General features: G+C 36.9%; 1 long non-coding RNA gene and 3 gene segments (V, D, J or C); 1 reads left to right on the top strand and 3 right to left on the bottom strand.

The window, feature by feature from the left end:
• Positions 1–1,072: 1,072 nt before the first annotated feature.
• On the bottom strand, positions 1,073–3,151 carry LOC111612166. The segment is given in 2 exon segments: positions 1,073–1,625; positions 2,440–2,814. Coding segments are annotated over 2 exon segments (459 nt in total).
• A 3,844-nt stretch (positions 3,152–6,995) lies between these two features.
• Positions 6,996–10,469, bottom strand: LOC111612224. The segment is given in 2 exon segments: positions 6,996–7,466; positions 10,253–10,469. Coding segments are annotated over 2 exon segments (543 nt in total).
• LOC111612167 lies at positions 8,807–9,961 on the top strand. The gene is made up of 2 exons (XR_002754449.1): positions 8,807–8,896; positions 8,989–9,961. It is a non-coding gene; the product is annotated as an uncharacterized LOC111612167 (long non-coding RNA).
• A 1,300-nt stretch (positions 10,470–11,769) lies between the features above and the next one.
• On the bottom strand, positions 11,770–13,843 carry LOC102220500. The segment is given in 2 exon segments: positions 11,770–12,322; positions 13,137–13,511. Coding segments are annotated over 2 exon segments (459 nt in total).
• Positions 13,844–16,741: the final 2,898 nt, after the last annotated feature.

The following is a 16,741-nucleotide window of genomic DNA, read 5'->3' on the forward strand; positions in this document are numbered from 1 at the left end:
TCTGATACTCCCAGTCATTTCAGCAGCAGTGGATCAGAGCCTCAGTTCACTCTGACAATCAGTGGAGTTCAGGCTGAAGATGCTGGAGATTATTACTGTATGGGAGTGCATTTAGTAAATAGTGACTATGTGTTCACACAGTGATTTAGAGTCGTACAAAAACCTCTCAGTCAGACCACAGACTGTTCACTGTGCAGCAGCTGTGAGTTTCTGCTGCCGACTGGAACAAGGATCTACAGTCCAGTGAAGTTCATGCTGTAATGTTAATGGAAGAAACTAACAACGTATTTATTTATTGAAAATAGAGATCAACATTTATATGAGTTTTAAATAAACTCAGAGTATAAAATATGTCTCAATAACATCACTTATGTTCATCAGAAATTATTTTACAACTCATGAGACTAAAGTCTCAGAAAATGTTATATGTTCATTAAACACAGAAAATATATCAGGTTGCTGTAAAAACTCTATTTACTGCAGCATGGAGTTTGAGGTGAACAAAATATTTATTAAACATCAGTAATCAATCTGATTGCCTATTGGTTTGATTAATTAAAGTGTCAGGATAAATTGTTTTTCAAAATTACTATGATGGACATGTCTGATGTAATTTTCCTGAACTAATCCAAGGAGGATCACTGTGTGTCTTTATTCATTTAATGCAACACAGTTTACTCAGTGAGAAACATCTGACACTAAAACTAAAGTGGAACGCCATTTATTGAAAGTATTTTTATTAAAATAATAGATGTTGATGAAATTTTTAATATTCAATAAACTGAAGATTTTTTAATGTGAGAAATTTTTGTCTGTTCTCACTTGAACAAAAATGAGCTGACATGATTATCACAGACACAGAGAATTATGATTTTTTTCTGATGAAATTTCTGATCTATAAGTTTTACAATAAATTCAGACATCAAATATTGTAGAGTGTTGAAAAGTAAAACTATCTCCTTTGATTTTATCACTTGTTGTTGAATTATCTTAATGGCCATTATTTAAAGTGTCACTCTGGATTAAAATCAACTTTCTTCTTCTTGTCATGACAGTAATGAAACACTCTCCATTATAATGTATCAGAGCAAGCTTTATTGAAACACACAGCAAATGAATCCCACTCACATCCAGCTGCTGAGCTTCACACATTAGTCTAAGTTGTTGAACGTTTCTCAGCAGTTTAGTTCAGCGTCACACAAGCTTTAGTTTGTCTTCATCCAGGCTCCTATTGATGAGAGCAGCAGGTGTTTTTCCTGCTGCTCTCCCACTAAGAGCTCCTGCTCTGGGCCTCAGTCAGCCTCTCTGGCCCTCACACTGGCTCCTTCGGATGCTCTGGACCTGGCTCTGGCCCTGATGCTGCACCCTGCAGGAGTACAGCTCTCCTTTCGTCCACTTCTCCTGGCTCAGGCTTAAGGTGCTGCTGCTGCCGTAGCGTCCGCTCTTCTCCTCCTCTGAGCTGCTCAGGACCCCCTCTGTCACCGCCGTGCCGTCCACCTCCCAGCTCACCTGGGCTCCCTGAGGAGAGTAGCCGCTCAGCAGGCAGAGCAGCGTGGCCGAGCCCCCAGAGAGCTGCTCAGAGGAGGGGGGCAGCAGAGAGACTGAGGGTCTGACCGTGGGGCCGGCTGGAGGGGAGAGCAGAGACACACAAGGAGCAGATCAACGTCTGCTGGTCAGGACACACAGATATCATAGTGGATTATAATAACACTGAGGAGACGGATGATTTAGAGGCTGGGATTAATTAATCCATGTTTATTTCATTCTCAGGTTTTTATTTAACGTTACAATCTTCTGGAGCTTCCAGATAAAAACACATCAGAGCTGAAATGTTCTGACCTCGACTCGTCAGGACTTGGAATAAAAAGAGCAACATGACATGAGATATAAATGTGAATAAAACAACATTTTACTGTAAATATATTGGCTCTGTAAAGATTTGGTTCATGAAAACAAAATGGCTGAACACAGTTAAAGATTTTCCATCTGTCTGTTTCACTTCCTCTTTACTGCATCAAGTTAACCGACTGGAAACTTAAACTGCTGAAAATAAAGTTTATAATTTAACTTTATTTATTTAATTTTTATCACAAGCACTGCCAACAGATTTTAATGCATTAAAATTTTTTAATTTAAGGACATTTTGGTGGTTTAGCAAAGAACCTTTGCTAAACTCTAAAAAGAATATATGACTATTTAATTTAAAAATACAGAACTGATGTAATGTTTTGTTTAAATAATTACAGAATAAAATCCATGAAAATTTATTAAATATGAACTGTTTGACATAACGGTAACATCTTGCATCTTATGACAAAGTCACAAAAAATAAGAAAATATACATAAAATGGTCACAAAAATAAAAATGTTTGATCATATTAAAGAATAATTAAAACTTATTATTATATAAATTATATAAAATTTAATGGTGATACTTACAGTTAATGATGAGTTTGGTTCCTCCACCAAAAGTGAACCACAGTGATACAAACTCATTGAGAGGCCGTACAAAAACCTCCTGCACTGTCAGTAGACATCTAGCTGCTGAAATTATGTTTATTAAAGTCATAAAAATCCCACTTTATAATTTATTTAATCAGCAAATCATTCAACATTAATTCAGCTTTAAATTGCTTCATAATTTAGAGAATATTTTTGGTTTATCACTAATGAGAATCAAGAGTTACTTTCCATCTTGTGCAACATTGTTTAACAATTCAGCTTCTATTATGTTTAAATGCTAAAACTATTTTTCAATGTAACTTAATTAATAAAAAGATTTTAAAAATATCAGCTTACATTGATATATAATATATTTACCTGTGAGTTTTAGAAACAGAGTAAAATGATCCTAGGATGTCCAAGACAGATTTAATTTTAATCCAAGAACTGAAAATCCTTCATGTTGTTTCTGTTTGATTTTCTTCTATTCCAATAAGATGATCAGAGTTTTAAATCCAGTATCTATTAGTGTTGGTTCAGTGTCTCTGTTTGTCTGGTGCAGAGAGCAGAGAAATGATTTCCATAGAGTGGAGGCTTTGCATGGTCAGCTGATCCTCCAGTGAACTGAGAAGGTTTATAGTCCTGTGAGTTCAACACTGCAGGACTCAGATCTGTCAGTCAAGCCAGCAGAAGCAACAAGCACCATGACCCTCATCACCATTCTCATCTGGACGCTGACCTGCTGCTGTTTTACAGGTTCATTCACTCAGCAACATTTCTAACATGATGTGCTGCCTTTTCTCTCCTTTCTTTCTGCTGACAAATGAAGGATTTGTTTTTGTCTGCAGGATGCAGAGCTCAGATCACTGTGACTCAACCTGCAGTGGAGACATTTACACCAGGATCCACTGTCACTATTAGGTGTACAACAGATCAGGATGTTTTCAATGACGATTTTTTGTCCTGGTATCAGCAGAAACCAGGACATCCTCCAAAGCTCCTGATATATTTCGTGGATAGTCTTGAGTCAGGAACTCCAGCTCGGTTTAGTGGCAGTGGAAGCGGCTCTGCCTTCACTTTGACCATCAGTGGAGTTCAGGCTGAAGATGCTGCAGTTTATTACTGTCAGAGTTACCATGAAGTAAATGGTGCCTCAGTGTTCACACAGTGATTAGTAGCTGTACAAAAACCTCCCTCAGTCAGACTGCAGACACTCTGAGCTGTTAGAGCAGAAACTGAACAGACTCTGATACAGACCACTGAACACAGAGATGACTGGAAACTCTAACAAATCTAAAAAAAATCAAATGTAATAAAACGATATAAAGACATAAATACACAATGGAAAAAGGAAACATCTTGATTTTGTCAAATAATTTTTAACAGCACAGTGAATAAATCTGGAAATATTTTTAGATTTAAAGAAAACCTCCTTTTTTCACTGATACAGATCAACACATTTTCTACCTCCAACCATCCAGTGGCCAGACTTGCTCCCTCTGTTTTATCTCTTGGTCCTGGTTATCATTGAGACTGATTTGTCCCAGTGATTGTAAATATATCACTTTCTCTATTTATCTTCAGAGCAGCTGCAAAACTCTGATGGTTTCAAACATCCTTCTCATGACGTCTGCACAAATAAAAATGTGAGTTATTGTTTTGGGTTTTCATGCTTTCACCTCTAAGGTCCAAGAAACCAATCAGCAAATATTAAAGTCAATTATTTTTTTACTTCTTCTGCTTAAATTTATCTTTTTATTTTGAGCAAGTTCTAAAGTGGAAAAGTTATGAATAAGAAATAAATGACTTTCTCATTATTTTTATTAACAGTTCAGGTTTTTTTTAATCATTTTATTAGAATATAAGGTCACTTTAGACAGGTTTCTTTTAATTAAATATCATTTCTACACTAGAATGGCTGATCTATTAAAAGTCTATCGTATTAGAATATAAGCACAAATGCTGTAATCTGGTTTAACCTTTTGCTTTTTGAAGTAAAGTGATGAGAATCAGAACATATGTTACTCCAACATTACTAAATAAATTTAACTAAAACATTCTGGATACATGTGCTAAATGTGGAGATAAAGGCTTGAGGATAAATTTGATTCACTGCTTTGGGAATGTCCTGAGATTCAGAATTTTTGGAAGGAGGTTTTGGATAAAATTTCACTTATCGTTGGTACTAAACTTAATCCCTGTCCTGGGTTATGTATCTCAAGAATTTTTCCCACTCAAACTCAAATAAGCAAGTTTGATCAAAAGTCCATAATTTACTGTTTGGTGCAGGTCAAATATAGTATAGCCAGGTCCTGGAAATCTGTAACCAGACCCCAGTTAAAAACCTGGATGTCTACATTATCAAGCTCTCTTGCCTTGGAGAAACTTAATTCCAAATGTTCTCACTTGATCGAAAAAATGTACGAAACTGAACCACTGATGCCTGGATGCCCAGATCCAGGGAGGACGATGCCGTCACCTCATACCTTGTGGACTGTGATTAAATCTCTTGGACTAAATCTCAACATACATCCCTGAGATAACAAACTTAAAGTATTCTGTCTCACTGCTATCAGCTTATGTTTGTCACCTTGAAGGTTTAACTTGTTCATGTGTTTTCTTTTGGCTTTGCTTGGTGTTTTGTGCATTTGTGAGAAACTTGTCTGTGTGTCTCTTTTGAAATATAAAAGACAATAAACATATTTTTGAGAAAAAGATGAGAATCTATTTAATTTAGTGATTATTGATCAATGAAGTAAATTTGATCAGCTGTCTAATAAACAAAATTTATCATATCCTACAGACGATGTGTATACAGTTTTCCTATACATTCAATGTCAACATTAATTATAAGAATAGTTTAAAAGCTGATATAAAATGACTCTGCATATCGATCCTAAATAGTACAAACTCAAAACATAAATAATAAAGACAAAAGGACATTTTCTGAATCACAAACCCAAGTAGATCACAGTCACTTGGACAACCTTAACATACCAGAAAGAAACATAATGAGGATAATTGTAACATGAATGCAGGTTACAACACAAAAACCTTATTTTGCTCAATTTATGGATCTATTTTATGTCAAACAATTGCTGTTTTTGTGTATTTCAGTTTATAACAACACATTTAGGGGACAATGTCGCCATCAGCTGTACAATAAATCCTGCAGCAACATAACAGCTATAAAAGGTGGGTTTTAAGCTAGATTTTAAGGATTTCTGATTCGATTGTTTTACAGGATTTTCAGAGAATTTTCTGGGTTTGTGGTTCACGAGGCTGAAAGCCGCTTTTGTTTGGTTCTGGGGAGGCAGAGCAGATCAGAACCTGAAGACCCGAATGGACCAGAAAGTTGATACGACACCAGATCTTTAATGGGTTGAGGTGCTAGACTGTTCAGAGATTTATGAACCAACAGTGTTTTAGATCTGTTATCTAAGCTATGATGGCCGATGAGAGGACTTTAGAAATGGGACGATGTGCTGCATCTCCCTGGTTTTAATTAAGACGCTGCTGCAGTAATCAATAAATACCTTATTTGATGTGAAGTTAAAATAAAAAGTGAATATTCTCACTAGATGAAGTGGTGGCTGAATCATCTGTGTGTTTTCTGTTTCATCACAGCAGGTGTGGATTTGCATGATCTCAATGCATCGCTGCTCCTCAAGCTTTAAGTTCTTCTGCTGCACAAAGTCCAAAGTGTGTTTGTGCTCCGACACTGAAAGCTGCATCAGGATGACGTCTCCAGTCGCTCTGATGGTTGTGTTGGGTTTTCTCACTCAGGGTCAGAATGACTTTTACATTTATCTATCAAGTTTTGTTTGAACTCATACTTATTATTGTTTTCCTTTAACATTGCTCATTTCTCTTTTCAGCATCATCTGCCAATAATTTTCTGACTCAGTCTGAACGATCAAAGTCAGTCAGTGTTGGAGCGACTGTGACCATCAGCGCCACAGGAAGTTCTAATATTGGTTATGATCTCAGTTGGTACCTGCAGAAACCTGGACAGCCTCCTAAACTTCTTATATACGGAGCTTCAAGTTTGTTCTCAGGAACTGCATCTAGATTCAGAGGCAGCAGATCTGGTACTGATTACACTTTAACCATCAGTGGAGTTCAGGCTGAAGATGCTGGAGATTATTACTGTATGGGTTACCATGGTAGCGGCGTGTTAACACAGTGATTTATAGTCGTACAAAAACCTCCTTCAGTCTGACTGAAAGCTGCAGGTGCAGAGAAATGATGAGAACTGGTTCAGTGAACACATCACAGACGTTAGCAAGTAAAACCATCAAATATCAAAGGTTCAAATACACTAAATGATTATTTTATAAACAGATGTTGAAATTAGTTTTATAAATATGGATTATCAATAAGTTTTCTGATGCTTTGCCTCAAAAACTCTAAAGAGTCTTTAGTTTTTACCTAAAGGATTTTACATGTGCAGGTTTCTAAAACGTTTTATAAACTTTAAAGAAATAAAAATGAGACGATGTTTGATCAAGAACATGAACGTTGAAACACAACAATAAATACAAAGACAGTGATTGACATAAATCTGCACTTTTATTGAAACAATCCATTTATTCCAAGTTACATGAGAGAACATAAGGAAGACGAATGAAAGGTGAAAAGTAATGTTTGTGAATGAAACACGACAACATGATGGTTTCCAGCCATGAAGCTGCAGCTCTACTCTGAGCAGCGGTCAGGCTCCAGGGTTTGAGTGACAGGACTCTGTCCACTCTGATTGGCCTCACAGCTCACTGAGCCCGCCTTCCTCCACTGGTCTGCAGGGAGGCTCAGGGTGCTGCTCCAGCTGTAGCGGCCGTCCCCCCCCAGCACCTCCAGGCTGCTAGACACCCCTGAGGACCTGCTGCTGCCCCCCACCTTCCAGCCCAGCGTCCAGGTGGAGGGGAAGCCCCCGCTGGCCAGACACACCAGTGTGACGCTGCTCTGCTGCTGCTGCTGCTCTTTGGAGGGGGGGAGGACGGTCAGGGTGGGCCGCAACACACCCACTGGAGGAGAGAGGGGGAGAAAAGACGCAGCAGTGAGAACCCAGGCTGCTGAAGACACCTTCACTCTTCATCATTACTCAGCACATCTTCATCACAGGAGACTCTGAATAACGAATCGCTGACATGATTTTCTGATGGTTGAACTGAGAGACCAAACATTCAAGTGGAAACAGTTCAAACGTCGACATCTGTTTCTTTCACTTCCTTTAAACTACATGGAAAACAAATGAACCGTGAACACAAAGCTGCTCTGAGTTCACTCACTAAATATTAGTTCAGTTTGACAGGAATTCAGGTTGAAAGTTTAAAATGAAGAAATAATCACAAACATGTTTAATTAACAGGAACAAATGACCCAGAAAAGACAAAAAACTGTGAAAAGAAGGAAAATTTTAGTTTTAATGTTAGAAAAATTCAAACTTAAATTATCTAAAACATGATAAAATGACTTTGAACTGAACATTTTATTGTTTCTCTAGATCAGTTTTACTGGTTGTTGGTTTAGACTTTTCACATTTGTGGAGCGACACAAACTTCTGTGAAGCTCAGTCATAAACTTTTACATTTTTAAATCAAATAAAATGAACAAACTTTGCTGGAAATTTAATTAGTAAAGTAAAAAAAAAATTATACTTTTAATTTTGTTACAAAGAAAAACTTTCTGGTACTTACAGTCAACGACGAGTTTGGTTCCTCCACCAAAAGTCCACCACAGTGATACAAACTCATTGAGAGGCCGTACAAAAACCTCCTGCACTGTCAGTAGACATCTAGCTGCTGAAATTATGTTTATTAAAGTCATAAAAATCCCACTTTATAATTTATTTACTCTGCAAATCATCCAACATTAATTCAGCTTTAAATTGCTTCATAATTTAGAGAATATTTTTGGTTTATCACTAATGAGAATCAAGAGTTACTTTCCATCTTGTGCAACATTGTTTAACAATTCAGCTTCTATTATGTTTAAATGCTAAAACTATTTTTCAATGTAACTAAATTATTAAAAAGATTTTTAAAATATCAGCTTACATTGATATATAATATATTTACCTGTGAGTTTTAGAAACAGAGTAAAATAATCCTAGGATGTCCAAGACAGATTTAATTTAATCCAAGAACTGAAAATCCTTCATGTTGTTTCTGTTTGATTTTCTTCTATTCCAATAAGATGATCAGAGTTTTAAATCCAGTATCTATTAGTGTTGGTTCAGTGTCTCTGTTTGTCTGGTGCTGAGAGCAGAGAAATGATTTCCATAGAGTGGAGGCTTTGCATGGTCAGCTGATCCTCCAGTGAACTGAGAAGGTTTATAGTCCTGTGAGTTCAACACTGCAGGACTCAGATCTGTCAGTCAAGCCAGCAGAAGCAACAAGCACCATGACCCTCATCACCATCCTCATCTGGACGCTGACCTGCTGCTGTTTTACAGGTTCATTCACTCAGCAACATTTCTAACATGATGTGCTGCCTTTTCTCTCCTTTCTTTCTGCTGACAAATGAAGGATTTGTTTTTGTCTGCAGGATGCAGCGCTCAGATCACTGTGACTCAACCTGCAGTGGAGACATTTACACCAGGATCCACTGTCACTATCAGCTGTACAACAAACCAGGATGTTTCCAGTGACTTTTTTGGCGAGTATATGTCCTGGTATCAGCAGAAACCAGGACAGCCTCCAAAGCTCCTGATATATGAGGTGGATAGTCTTGAGTCAGGAACTCCAGCTCGGTTTAGTGGCAGTGGAAGCGGCTCTGCCTTCACTTTGACCATCAGTGGAGTTCAGGCTGAAGATGCTGCAGTTTATTACTGTCAAAGTTTCCATGTAGTAAATAGTGCCTCAGTGTTCACACAGTGATTAGTAGCCGTACAAAAACCTCCCTCAGTCAGACTGCAGACACTCTGAGCTGTTAGAGCAGAAACTGAACAGACTCTGATACAGACCTCTGAACACAGAGATGAAACCTCACCAAGGCCTGAAGCTCAGCAGTAAATTTTTATAATTAACTACAATTAATATTATCTCTTTTATATGAATGGTTTCTTACAATCAAAAACAGTCCATTATGAACGTATATGTTTCTGTGTCCATTTGTTTCAGAAAACACAACATAGTTCTTTTTTAGCTTTTTATTACCAGCATAATTTTAATTTGGAAGATCAATCAAATTAAACTTCTATAAATATTCCCTTAATGTTTGCAGCATCAAGTTTAAAAACTAAATGAGGTTGAATTTATCTGAACAGTTTATTGGTTTCCTCTGAAGTTTCACTAGGAAAATGATTATTTCCTTTTAAATGTGATCTGGTAAAAGAAACAACGTCAGTTTTGATTCAAATGTTTCACGAAACACAAACAACCACTGACAACGTAAGGCAGGGTGTCCAAAGGGAGGTTCAGGGGCCTTTAGTGGACCATTGAATGTTTCCTAATTACCAAAAACATCTTCTGACATGTTGGGTACATCTTTTAATCTTTTAATAAACAAGGTTGTTGCATTTTTTTTTTCATTTCTTAGTGAACTGAACCACATTTATCCAGAGTCTTTTCCTCAAAAGCAAAATATGTCACACCTTCAATTAAATCATCAAACTTGAATAAAGCTGCAAACCTTTTCAAAGACACAGGAATCCAAAACTTTTCCTTTAGTTGAGAATGGACAGAATTTATTTTGTTTATGCAATGAGGCAAAACAAATTGTTAAACTTCACTTTTATTCTCTATAAGGCAAATGTGCTGAGATAATACATAAATAAATATTTAATCCTTGTATTTTGCATCTGACTCACCTTTCATCTCCTCACACACCAGGTGTCTGTTTGACTGTTTGCTGCTTTGAATGATTGCTGTGCTTCGCTGCTCCTGGATCAGTTTAAAGTGAAACTCAGAGAAGCTCCTCTGCAGTCTGACGGTCAAACTTTTCTCAGCTATGATGTTACTGAGTCCTCTGTTGATCACGCTGCTGCTGCAGCTGCAAGGTGAGGAACGACGAGCTTCTGTTTTCATTTGTTCTCAGATGAAAGACGGTCAAATGTTTTCTACTTTTTCCATCCTGCAGGATCAGATGGTAATCCCTCTGTGACTCAGTCTCCAGCAGTGAAGTCAGCGGCGTTGGGGGAGACGGTCTCTCTGAGCTGCTCAGCCAGTAAAGGAGTTGATAATGATCTGAGTTGGTACCTGCAGAAACCTGGACAGCCTCCCAAACCGTTATTTTATCAAATCAGCAGCCGTCAATCTGATACTCCCAGTCATTTCAGCAGCAGTGGATCAGAGCCTCAGTTCACTCTGACAATCAGTGGAGTTCAGGCTGAAGATGCTGGAGATTATTACTGTATGGGAGTGCATTTAGTAAATAGTGACTATGTGTTCACACAGTGATTTAGAGTCGTACAAAAACCTCTCAGTCAGACCACAGACTGTTCACTGTGCAGCAGCTGTGAGTTTCTGCTGCCGACTGGAACAAGGATCTACAGTCTAGTGAAGTTCATGCTGTAATGTTAATGAAAGAAACTAACAACGTATTTATTTATTGAAAATAGAGATCAACATTTATATGAGTTTTAAATAAACTCAGAGTATAAAATATGTCTCAATAACATCACTTATGTTCATCAGAAATTATTTTACAACTCATGAGACTAAAGTCTCAGAAAATGTTATATGTTCATTAAACACAGAAAATATATCAGGTTGCTGTAAAAACTCTATTTACTGCAGCATGGAGTTTGAGGTGAACAAAATATTTATTAAACATCAGTAATCAATCTGATTGCCTATTGGTTTGATTAATTAAAGTGTCAGGATAAATTGTTTTTCAAAATTACTATGATGGACATGTCTGATGTAATTTTCCTGAACTAATCCAAGGAGGATCACTGTGTGTCTTTATTCATTTAATGCAACACAGTTTACTCAGTGAGAAACATCTGACACTAAAACTAAAGTGGAACGCCATTTATTGAAAGTATTTTTATTAAAATAATAGATGTTGATGAAATTTTTAATATTCAATAAACTGAAGATTTTTTAATGTGAGAAATTTTTGTCTGTTCTCACTTGAACAAAAATGAGCTGACATGATTATCACAGACACAGAGAATTATGATTTTTTTCTGATGACATTTCTGATCTATAAGTTTTACAATAAATTCAGACATCAAATATTGTAGAGTGTTGAAAAGTAAAACTATCTCCTTTGATTTTATCACTTGTTGTTGAATTATCTTAATGGCCATTATTTAAAGTGTCACTCTGGATTAAAATCAACTTTCTTCTTCTTGTCATGACAGTAATGAAACACTCTCCATTATAATGTATCAGAGCAAGCTTTATTGAAACACACAGCAAATGAATCCCACTCACATCCAGCTGCTGAGCTTCACACATTAGTCTAAGTTGTTGAACGTTTCTCAGCAGTTTAGTTCAGCGTCACACAAGCTTTAGTTTGTCTTCATTCAGGCTCCTATTGATGAGAGCAGCAGGTGTTTTTCCTGCTGCTCTCCCACTAAGAGCTCCTGCTCTGGGCCTCAGTCAGCCTCTCTGGCCCTCACACTGGCTCCTTCGGATGCTCTGGACTTGGTTCTGGCCCTGATGCTGCACCCTGCAGGAGTACAGCTCTCCTTTCATCCACTTCTCCTGGCTCAGGCTTAAGGTGCTGCTGCTGCCGTAGCGTCCGCTCTTCTCCTCCTCTGAGCTGCTCAGGACCCCCTCTGTCACCGCCGTGCCGTCCACCTCCCAGCTCACCTGGGCTCCCTGAGGAGAGTAGCCGCTCAGCAGGCAGAGCAGCGTGGCCGAGCCCCCAGAGAGCTGCTCAGAGGAGGGGGGCAGCAGAGAGACTGAGGGTCTGACCGTGGGGCCGGCTGGAGGGGAGAGCAGAGACACACAAGGAGCAGATCAACGTCTGCTGGTCAGGACACACAGATATCATAGTGGATTATAATAACACTGAGGAGATGGATGATTTAGAGGCTGGGATTAATTAATCCATGTTTATTTCATTCTCAGGTTTTTATTTAACGTTACAATCTTCTGGAGCTTCCAGATAAAAACACATCAGAGCTGAAATGTTCTGACCTCGACTCGTCAGGACTTGGAATAAAAAGAGCAACATGACATGAGATATAAATGTGAATAAAACAACATTTTACTGTAAATATATTGGCTCTGTAAAGATTTGGTTCATGAAAACAAAATGGCTGAACACAGTTAAAGATTTTCCATCTGTCTGTTTCACTTCCTCTTTACTGCATCAAGTTAACCGACTGGAAACTTAAACTGCTGAAAATAAAGTTTATAATTTAACTTTATTTATTTAATTTTTATCACAAGCACTGCCAACAGATTTTAATGCATTAAAATTTTTTAATTTAAGGACATTTTGGTGGTTTAGCAAAGAACCTTTGCTAAACTCTAAAAAGAATATATGACTATTTAATTTAAAAATACAGAACTGATGTAATGTTTTGTTTAAATAATTACAGAATAAAATCCATGAAAATTTATTAAATATGAACTGTTTGACATAACGGTAACATCTTGCATCTTATGACAAAGTCACAAAAAATAAGAAAATATACATAAAATGGTCACAAAAATAAAAATGTTTGATCATATTAAAGAATAATTAAAACTTATTATTATATAAATTATATAAAATTTAATGGTGATACTTACAGTTAATGATGAGTTTGGTTCCTCCACCAAAAGTGTACCACAGTGATACAAACTCATTGAGAGGCCGTACAAAAACCTCCTGCACTGTCAGTAGACATCTAGCTGCTGAAATTATGTTTATTAAAGTCATAAAAATCCCACTTTATAATTTATTTAATCAGCAAATCATTCAACATTAATTCAGCTTTAAATTGCTTCATAATTTAGAGAATATTTTTGGTTTATCACTAATGAGAATCAAGAGTTACTTTCCATCTTGTGCAACATTGTTTAACAATTCAGCTTCTATTATGTTTAAATGCTAAAACTATTTTTCAATGTAACTTAATTAATAAAAAGATTTTAAAAATATCAGCTTACATTGATATATAATATATTTACCTGTGAGTTTTAGAAACAGAGTAAAATGATCCTAGGATGTCCAAGACAGATTTAATTTTAATCCAAGAACTGAAAATCCTTCATGTTGTTTCTGTTTGATTTTCTTCTATTCCAATAAGATGATCAGAGTTTTAAATCCAGTATCTATTAGTGTTGGTTCAGTGTCTCTGTTTGTCTGGTGCAGAGAGCAGAGAAATGATTTCCATAGAGTGGAGGCTTTGCATGGTCAGCTGATCCTCCAGTGAACTGAGAAGGTTTATAGTCCTGTGAGTTCAACACTGCAGGACTCAGATCTGTCAGTCAAGCCAGCAGAAGCAACAAGCACCATGACCCTCATCACCATCCTCATCTGGACGCTGACCTGCTGCTGTTTTACAGGTTCATTCACTCAGCAACATTTCTAACATGATGTGCTGCCTTTTCTCTCCTTTCTTTCTGCTGACAAAAGAAGGATTTGTTTTTGTCTGCAGGATGCAGCGCTCAGATCACTGTGACTCAACCTGCAGTGGAGACATTTACACCAGGATCCACTGTCACTATTAGGTGTACAACAAATCAGGATGTTTTCAATGACGATTTTTTGTCCTGGTATCAGCAGAAACCAGGACATCCTCCAAAGCTCCTGATATATTTCGTGGATAGTCTTGAGTCAGGAACTCCAGCTCGGTTTAGTGGCAGTGGAAGCGGCTCTGCCTTCACTTTGACCATCAGTGGAGTTCAGGCTGAAGATGCTGCAGTTTATTACTGTCAGAGTTACCATGAAGTAAATGGTGCCTCAGTGTTCACACAGTGATTAGTAGCTGTACAAAAACCTCCCTCAGTCAGACTGCAGACACTCTGAGCTGTTAGAGCAGAAACTGAACAGACTCTGATACAGACCACTGAACACAGAGATGACTGGAAACTCTAACAAATCTAAAAAAATCAAATGTAATAAAACGATATAAAGACATAAATACAAAATGGAAAAAGGAAACATCTTGATTTTGTCAAATAATTTTTAACAGCACAGTGAATAAATCTGGAAATATTTTTAGATTTAAAGAAAACCTCCTTTTTTCACTGATACAGATCAACACATTTTCTACCTCCAACCATCCAGTGGCCAGACTTGCTCCCTCTGTTTTATCTCTTGGTCCTGGTTATCATTGAGACTGATTTGTCTCAGTGATTGTAAATATATCACTTTCTCTATTTATCTTCAGAGCAGCTGCAAAACTCTGATGGTTTCAAACATCCTTCTCATGACGTCTGCACAAATAAAAATGTGAGTTATTGTTTTGGGTTTTCATGCTTTCACCTCTAAGGTCCAAGAAACCAATCAGCAAATATTAAAGTCAATTATTTTTTTACTTCTTCTGCTTAAATTTATCTTTTTATTTTGAGCAAGTTCTAAAGTGGAAAAGTTATGAATAAGAAATAAATGACTTTCTCATTATTTTTATTAACAGTTCAGGTTTTTTTTAATCATTTTATTAGAATATAAGGTCACTTTAGACTGGTTTCTTTTAATTAAATATCATTTCTACACTAGAATGGCTGATCTATTAAAAGTCTATCGTATTAGAATATAAGCACAAATGCTGTAATCTGGTTTAACCTTTTGCTTTTTGAAGTAAAGTGATGAGAATCAGAACATATGTTACTCCAACATTACTAAATAAATTTAACTAAAACATTCTGGATACATGTGCTAAATGTGGAGATAAAGGCTTGAGGATAAATTTGATTCACTGCTTTGGGAATGTCCTGAGATTCAGAATTTTTGGAAGGAGGTTTTGGATAAAATTTCACTTATCGTTGGTACTAAACTTAATCCCTGTCCTGGGTTATGTATCTCAAGAATTTTTCCCACTCAAACTCAAATAAGCAAGTTTGATCAAAAGTCCATAATTTACTGTTTGGTGCAGGTCAAATATAGTATAGCCAGGTCCTGGAAATCTGTAACCAGACCCCAGTTAAAAACCTGGATGTCTACATTATCAAGCTCTCTTGCCTTGGAGAAACTTAATTCCAAATGTTCTCACTTGATCGAAAAAATGTACGAAACTGAACCACTGATGCCTGGATGCCCAGATCCAGGGAGGACGATGCCGTCACCTCATACCTTGTGGACTGTGATTAAATCTCTTGGACTAAATCTCAACATACATCCCTGAGATAACAAACTTAAAGTATTCTGTCTCACTGCTATCAGCTTATGTTTGTCACCTTGAAGGTTTAACTTGTTCATGTGTTTTCTTTTGGCTTTGCTTGGTGTTTTGTGCATTTGTGAGAAACTTGTCTGTGTGTCTCTTTTGAAATATAAAAGACAATAAACATATTTTTGAGAAAAAGATGAGAATCTATTTAATTTAGTGATTATTGATCAATGAAGTAAATTTGATCAGCTGTCTAATAAACAAAATTTATCATATCCTACAGACGATGTGTATACAGTTTTCCTATACATTCAATGTCAACATTAATTATAAGAATAGTTTAAAAGAAGATATAAAATGACTCTGCATATCGATCCTAAATAGTACAAACTCAAAACATAAATAATAAAGACAAAAGGACATTTTCTGAATCACAAACCCAAGTAGATCACAGTCACTTGGACAACCTTAACATACCAGAAAGAAACATAATGAGGATAATTGTAACATGAATGCAGGTTACAACACAAAAACCTTATTTTGCTCAATGTATGGATATATTTAATGTCAAACAATTGCTGTTTTTGTGTATTTCAGTTTATAACAACACATTTAGGGGACAATGTCGCCATCAGCTGTACAATAAATCCTGCAGCAACATAACAGCTATAAAAGGTGGGTTTTAAGCTAGATTTTAAGGATTTCTGATTCGATTGTTTTACAGGATTTTCAGAGAATTTTCTGGGTTTGTGGTTCACGAGGCTGAAAGCCGCTTTTGTTTGGTTCTGGGGAGGCAGAGCAGATCAGAACCTGAAGACCCGAATGGACCAGAAAGTTGATACGGCACCAGATCTTTAATGGGTTGAGGTGCTAGACTGTTCAGAGATTTATGAACCAACAGTGTTTTAGATCTGTTATCTAAGCTATGATGGCCGATGAGAGGACTTTAGAAATGGGACGATGTGCTGCATCTCCCTGGTTTTAATTAAGACGCTGCTGCAGTAATCAATAAATACCTTATTTGATGTGAAGTTAAAATAAAAAGTGAATATTCTCACTAGATGAAGTGGTGGCTGAATCATC

Source organism: Xiphophorus maculatus, chromosome 19 (genome assembly GCF_002775205.1).
Source record: "Xiphophorus maculatus strain JP 163 A chromosome 19, X_maculatus-5.0-male, whole genome shotgun sequence".
NCBI classification, from domain to species: domain Eukaryota; kingdom Metazoa; phylum Chordata; class Actinopteri; order Cyprinodontiformes; family Poeciliidae; genus Xiphophorus; species Xiphophorus maculatus.